This window comes from Electrophorus electricus, chromosome 23 (assembly GCF_041902795.1).
Source record: "Electrophorus electricus isolate QZ-2024a chromosome 23, ASM4190279v1, whole genome shotgun sequence".
Classification (NCBI taxonomy): Eukaryota; Metazoa; Chordata; class Actinopteri; order Gymnotiformes; family Gymnotidae; genus Electrophorus; species Electrophorus electricus.
The window spans coordinates 3945193-3952500 of record NC_137519.1 but is presented as its reverse complement, the minus strand read 5'-3'; the positions used below and the strand labels follow the sequence as shown (position 1 = coordinate 3952500).

The following is a 7308-nucleotide window of genomic DNA, read 5'->3' as shown; positions in this document are numbered from 1 at the left end:
CTCGTCCTGTTTACTCTGCCTGTGTGAACATTGCGTGACTGCGAACAGGAAGAACGTGGAGCAGAGAAGGTCACAACAAATCAGCTCCCTGATCCAGTCCAGCCGTCCCAGAGAGGAAGGAGTGTTTCAGCCCTGAAGAAAAGCTCCCGCTTCTGTTAGCGGCAGTGCACTGTCTCACTCCTAGACCTGCAGTAGTAACCAAAAATGACACAATAACTCAGAGAACAGGGTCAGGCAGTGACTGCGTACAATTTTTAATACCTACAGCCTGCAAGCTGACACAAATCAATACCTTCAAATTCCAGAGTCATTTCCGTCATCCGAAACACCACGTTTTGTACAGCCCTTCACTAGTGGTGGATATAGTGTTAGGTCAATGACGGTAATGGTATCAGGTTTATTAGTCTGGAACTAACTAATAGTATCGACTTAATTAGCTTTAACACATCTGGAATGCTGGCCTGAAACTTCCCCTGCCGTTACAGCCACAGATGGTCCACGGCGATCGCAGCCTTGGTGTTTCTTCCTCCCTGAGGACGGGAGGAGGGGTGGATGGAGAATTATCACCTCGCTGCCGACTGGACTGTCTGTCAGAGAACTCCGCCCACAGCCCTGACCGCGGTCCCAGAAGGACTGATCTCATGTTCTTCTACCGTCACCTTCTCATCTCCCACAAGTCCTCTTCCTGGGTCATACTCATCCTGTGACAGGCGCACACAGATACGCACCGAGAGTGTGATGCATGGCTTATTCATGTGTGCTGATACACACGTGGGGAGAGAAGTGATTAAATTAGACAACTTCCTGCCCAGCTTGCGGTCGGTTCTCCATTGAGAGAAACACAATTATTTATTCCTCCAGTGTGAATTCCATTCCTGTGTGAATTTATTCCTCCAGTGTGATGTGCCAACTTACATCTTTAGGTCCTGAGATAGACACACCTGAACTGCGGCAGGCAAAAGTCTTAAATTTTTTGCCAAGAAATAAAACAACATTTTTGTTTCTTAAAACACATTATAATAACGAATAATACTACTCAGACATGAGAACAGCTGGACGCGTGCCAGCGGTAGTCACCATATCACGCGCATTTACTGACACGTTACAGTAAAGTGGTTGTGCGTGTGTGTGTGAGAGAGAGAGAGAGAGAGAGAGAGAGAGAGAGGGAGAGGGAGAGAGAGAGGGAGAGAGAGAGAGAGAGAGAGAGGGAGAGAGAGAGAGAGAGAGGGAGAGAGGGAGAGAGAGAGAGAGAGAGGGAGAGAGAGAGAGAGGGGGGAAGACAAGGTAAGGAACATGTTCAGGCATGTCTCTCTAATCATCTTTATGATGATTAAGATAGAAGTTATTTTCTGAGCCACAATCAGGAGGGTGAGAAACTGAGCCAGTGTGGGTATCAGCCTCTTTCACCCAACACCTGACAAACCCTCAGATCTGCCAGGTCCTTAAGAGTCTACGGCACTGCACAGCATGAACAGCAGCTCTTGTAGTCTGGTGAGAAGCTGGCGCTCACACTACCATCGCTGAGCAAAGGGGTCGAACTCTTAAAATGAACATTAAAGATTACTGGAGTCTGGACATGAAAATGTTTATTCATTTTTATGCTGAATGATCCATCCCTTTCAAAAGGTAGACAAACACAAACATCTTGTTTATGAATTGTATAAAAGTGGTACAAAATACACAATGCAAGCTGTTTGAGTGTTCCCTCTTGGTTTATAAAATCAGTACATTTAGAAATGTTTCGTCTAGCAACAAAAAGGCAAATATTTTATGTCATTTAAAGCTTGGCATTTTAAGGCAGTATAGACAAAACTCACAATGCAAACTATCAATTATTTACATCCACCTATCTGTTTATATCGAATGGAGATGAAATATGAAAGTAAACATTTCGTCAAAAGTAAATTCAAAATGTGACAGTATAATTTGCAGTGCTTTCGCCTCGATACACAAGTGGAACCTTGCTGACAAAGTTAGTCCAAACAAATAATGTCCCACACCGTCCAAAAAAACAAACAAACAAAAAAACCCAAAACCTTCTTTACTTTTACTTTTTTAAAGATCATCTTTACTGGAGTCTTCTTTCTCCAGAAAATGTCCTGTTCGCGAGTGTATGTGTGTGTGTGTGTGTGTGTGTGGTCCGTAGCAGAAGAGTCAAAAGTCGCCGTCAGAACAATCTGATTCATCCGGAAACACGACTGGGTTGCGCAGACTGAGCAACAACTTCTCGGCCCGTCCCACTCCACCCCCACACCCTTCGCCGCGGCTTTCCTCTCCTGAGCGCGTCGCGGCAAGCTCCGTCGGACAGGTACCGGCGCGCCGTGTTCCCGCTCACCCGGGAGCATCAACGACCGTTCAGCGGAAGGTCTTTTCACGTAGACACTCCCTTAACGTGCCGGTGGCTTCACAAAACCAGCCCTAAACCTTTCTACGCTCAGTAAGCGGCGACGGCACGGTTTGCCGGCAAGGATGCCAACGCGTCGACGGGGCGCCAGCAGCGAGGCGTTCTCAGTGTCTCTTCTTCCGTCTCTAGCCTCGCCTTCTTTAAAGGCAGAAAGTCCGGCTCCGCCACCGTTTTACCCGGGCGCTTCCTTGAGTCTCGCACGGGTTTAAGGCACCCCATGTTCTCCTTGTTCTCCCCCGTGGTCTCTGCGCGCCCTCGAGACTCCACGGCGACCTTGACAGCGCCAGCCTCGGGGCTCAACGTCACGGAGGAGTCGGGGAGCGTGGTCAAGTCCGTGCTTGTACCCATGCGTCCTTCGGTCTCCGGTTCCGGGGAGCAGGGAACGACCTTCTCCGCGGTGTTTGACATCAGAGCGGCGTGGTAGATGTCCCTGGCAGATTTGATCACCATGGAAAGCAGAAGGCTCCGGTGAAGCCGCAGTCCACCGCGCTGAGTTCGGGACGTGTACAGCTTGCTTATCGACACCGCCATAATTCTTTTCGCTTCGGCTTTCACATCCATAGTCCTCCGGTACACCCAAGACCGTCAGATTGTTGCGATCATCGGCACCTCTGTGCTTCTTTTGGTTTCCTCTGCTCTCGACTTATGCGCCGCCACTTCTCGGCTATTTCGCGTTACGGCAACTTTTCTCGCCACAGGGCGGTGTTTTATTCCGGCTCTGCTGACGTAACCCGTTTCCATTCCTTGCATTGTGTTTGTAATCGCTCCCCTTCCTCGTCTCGCCAACCTCCTTGGCACTATTTGACACCCTGTGTCCCACTGCTTACACACTCACGTCCCTCGACACATCTACGAATCCCGCTAGTCTTTAGCCAGATGAGGATATAGTTGATGTTCGTTCTGAAACTCATGGGCGTTCGTTTTCATGAAACCCGAACTGAAATGCAGATGTGGAAAAGGTCGGGTAACTTAATTCCGAAATGTATAATATGTAATTAGGCCTACAAGTTATTTCTGTGTCATTAAAACTGTAATCACCCATTTGGCATTTTGAGATTACAGATTCACGTGTTCTTTGTGAGGGCAAGAGTGTCAGGCCCACCTCTTTTCACTCTCCTAACACAGCTCCATTACTGCATCGTCTTGAAATCATGAAATTAATTTTACATCCAATTCATTCTCCATTTTTTTTCTAACCGCTCTCACCCCTGGTTGTCAGGTTTTGAGTCCATATATGGCACATCCGGTACCTGGCACGCGCGGTGGAAAAGCCATGACGTGCGCATGTTCCGCCAGTGGTGATGTCGTCACTGCGGTTCCATATATGGGGTTGTCTTGTGGTCGCGTTACCAGGCAGCAAAGTGATTTAGGTCAGAGGCAGGTGTCACTCACCTAGGCTCAAGCAGAAAGACGTCTTTTTAGTAAGAAGGAAATATATATATATATATATATATATATATATATATATATATATATATATATATATATATATAGATAGATAGATAGATAGATAGATAGATAGATACCGTAGTAGTGTATAGTGCAATGAATGAGGCCACGGCATGTCAGCTTGACATTTGATGTACATGATTTAGTTACACGGCCAGGGTAACTGTGCACTGTTGCACTGCATGTTTTTTCTGTGTTCTGTAGCTATTAATCAGGGTTGAGACTGGGCAGCAGAGCTGGTTATAGATCTACATAGAAACAGTGCAGAGAGAGAGAAACAGAGAGAGCCAGCCAGAGGAACATTCTGGGTGTCATGCATGATTAGCACTGTACATATAGTTTGCTCTTTATCAACACAATGACGCACCAGATAGTAAAGTTATTTTTCCAATCACAGCACAAAAAAACCCCAGCTCTCTACTCTCCACTGTGTGTCAGACATGCACACGTGTCTGCGCGTGCACATGTATGTGAACAAGAAACAGCGTGAATGTCAGGAAGGCAAGACACGGGACGGAAGGCGTGAGCTGGGATTGGGAGTAGATGAGAGGAGAAGACAGGAGAGCCATGACTCCCCATGTCAGGACTGTACATGTAACCACACAATCATGTCCTTACACACTCATGCCCTTACACACTCATGCCCTTACTCATTCTCTTATACACTCATGTCCTTACACACTCATGTCCTTACACACTCATGCCCTTACACACTCATGTCCTTACACACTCATGCCCTTACTCATTCTCTTATACACTCATGTCCTTACACACTCATGCCCTTACTCATTCTCTTATACACTCATGTCCTTACACAATCATGTCCTTACACAATCATGTCCTTACACACTCATGCCCTTACACACTCATGTCCTTACACACTCATGCCCTTACTCATTCTCTTATACACTCATGTCCTTACACATTCATGTCCTTACACACTCATGCCCTTACTCATTCTCTTATACACTTATGTCATTACACACTCATACGCTTACACAATCATGACCTTTCACTATCAGGCCTTTACATACTCATATGCTCATGACCCTTTCACTATAATGTATTTTCACTATCACGTCATTACAGACATTCATGTTCTTACACTACCATGTCCTTACACACTAGGGATACACACACAAAAAGTTGGTCTCATTCTTTTTTTTCTTTTTTTTTTTAAAGTTTAAACGTTCCCTTTTAAGTTTATGGTTGCTCTTAAAAATGCTTATCAGCGGACAGTATTGATATCAGCATTAGTGAGCAAACAACTAAAAAAATCACACCATATTTTGGTGATTTACGTTGAATGGAGTAAGGGACTTGCACTCATACTGCAAGTATGGTGGCTGTGAACACTCATTACACTGCAAATGTAAAAAGCTCTGCAATTACACAAAGCAGATTTATCAAAATGAAAACACATGCACTACATTTCTGAAAAGCGAAATCCAGCCACAACACAACGGAATTGTTTCCAAAGGACATGCCGAGGGGAAGGATTCCTATGACACCAGTGGAAACTGAGTAGCTGATGACAAAGAATTATATTTGTGATTACCTTTGTTATATCCTTATATTGGTTAGGCTGATACAGAATGAACAACTGGCCTATTCATGTTGCTAGGCTGTACAGAACACAGCCATAAAGGACACTGATAAACAAGTCCAATTTAACAAGACTACGTTTCTGTCTTAATACCTAGTTAGTTATCTAAAGTGTGATGTTTGTACATACATACAAAATATGATATAAATCTATAACACTCATAAATGTCAGGTATATAGACAGAAACTGAGATATATTAAACAGTATCTCATTAGGTTGAACGGGATTGTAAAATAGTAACACTCTAAAAGTAGCTGATTAGTTATTTCCTGGCATGGTCACATTTATATTTGTGTTAAATGGGATTTTGTTTTATTAGCATTCTTTACAGCCTGGAAATAGCAGCAAACGCAGTAATGCATTTTTCATTTGTAGAGCGACTGTTCATTTGCAGCACAATGGGTCTTCCCAGCCACAATATTGTAAGAGTCACATTGAAAATTACATAAAGAAAAATGTCAAAGTTGTGTTAATTTGATTGGTTACCAGTAGATACACGTTTTCTAGTTATAAAGCTAGATAGGTAAAGTCCCAGGAGTGGCAGGCTGTGGAGTAACTATGGTAACAACTAGTAAATTTAAGGGCAGAAGGAGACTGGCCATGTTTCATGTCAATCATTTTTGTTGACCTTCCTACCACCAGAGTCTGTAGAATCTGCAGGAATGTTGAAAAGTAATGGGATATTTGAATATAATTTAAAATGAGATATGATCTACCCGCATGACTCTAGGATCAACATGTTGATAGCGATCAGCATATATATTGCACACCCTTACCTTTCCTCAGTCCACCCCTACATTACTCAACCCACCCCTACCTTACTCAGTCCACCCCTACATTACTCAATCCACCCCTACCTTACTCAATCCACCCCTACATTACTCAGTCCACCTCTACTTTACTCAATCCACCCCTACATTACTCAATCCACCCCTACCTTACTCAGTCCATCCCTACATTACTCAGTCCACCCCTACCTTACTCAATCCACCCCTACATTACTCAATCCACCCCTACATTGCTCAGTCTACCTCTACCTTACTCAATCCACCCCTACATTACTCAGTCCACCTCTACTTTACTCAAGCCACCCCTACATTACTCAGTTCACCTCTACTTTACTCAATTCACCCCTACATTACTCAATCCACCCCTACCTTACTCAATTCACCCCTACATTACTCAGTCCACCTCTACTTTACTCAGTCTACCTCTACCTAACTCAATCCACCCCTACATTACTCAGTCCACCCCTACATTACTCAATCCACACCTACATTACTCAAGCTGTAAAACTAATTATTAAATGTCAATAATTACTAATTTTTTTCTGTATTCTAAAAATGTTATTTAGACAGGTGCAAATAATTAATGTGGTACAATTTATGATTTTGTCTTAATTACCATGGCTAATTAAGCATGCGTGCACACACAGACAGACAGACAGACAGACAGACAGACACACACACACACACACACACACACACACACACACACACACACACACAAACAAATTGTGTCTGTGTTTTTCCTGCTAAGAAGTACAAACGGCTGCTTGAGGTCACTGGTAATGTGTCTGGTTGAAATACTTGCTCAGTTTATTACTGCCTCTGAGTTTCAGTTGATGAACAGAACATCTGGTAGAAACATATAATACTGTGAATATTTAAAAAAAAATAAAATTCACACTGATGCAGAAGCTATTCAGCAAGCATCCTGTAATTTTAATAACTTTACAAAATAGCACAGTACTAATGAGGCTTGCACATTTCCTCTACTTTATGCAAGGACCTCGTCTTGATTCGAAGGACTTGGAATAAAAGTCGAACTTTTATTCTGAAAAATTGTT

At 43.7% G+C, this 7308-nt stretch overlaps 1 protein-coding gene across 1 annotated transcript; it reads right to left on the bottom strand.

Annotated features, from left to right (window-relative positions):
- Positions 1-1569: 1569 nt before the first annotated feature.
- ier2b (immediate early response 2b) lies at positions 1570-3151 on the bottom strand. The gene has a single exon (XM_026996460.3). It carries the CDS (start codon positions 2963-2965, stop codon positions 2435-2437), a length of 531 nt encoding a protein of 176 aa, XP_026852261.2. The 5' UTR covers positions 2966-3151; the 3' UTR covers positions 1570-2434.
- Between the last annotated feature and the right edge of the window lie 4157 nt (positions 3152-7308).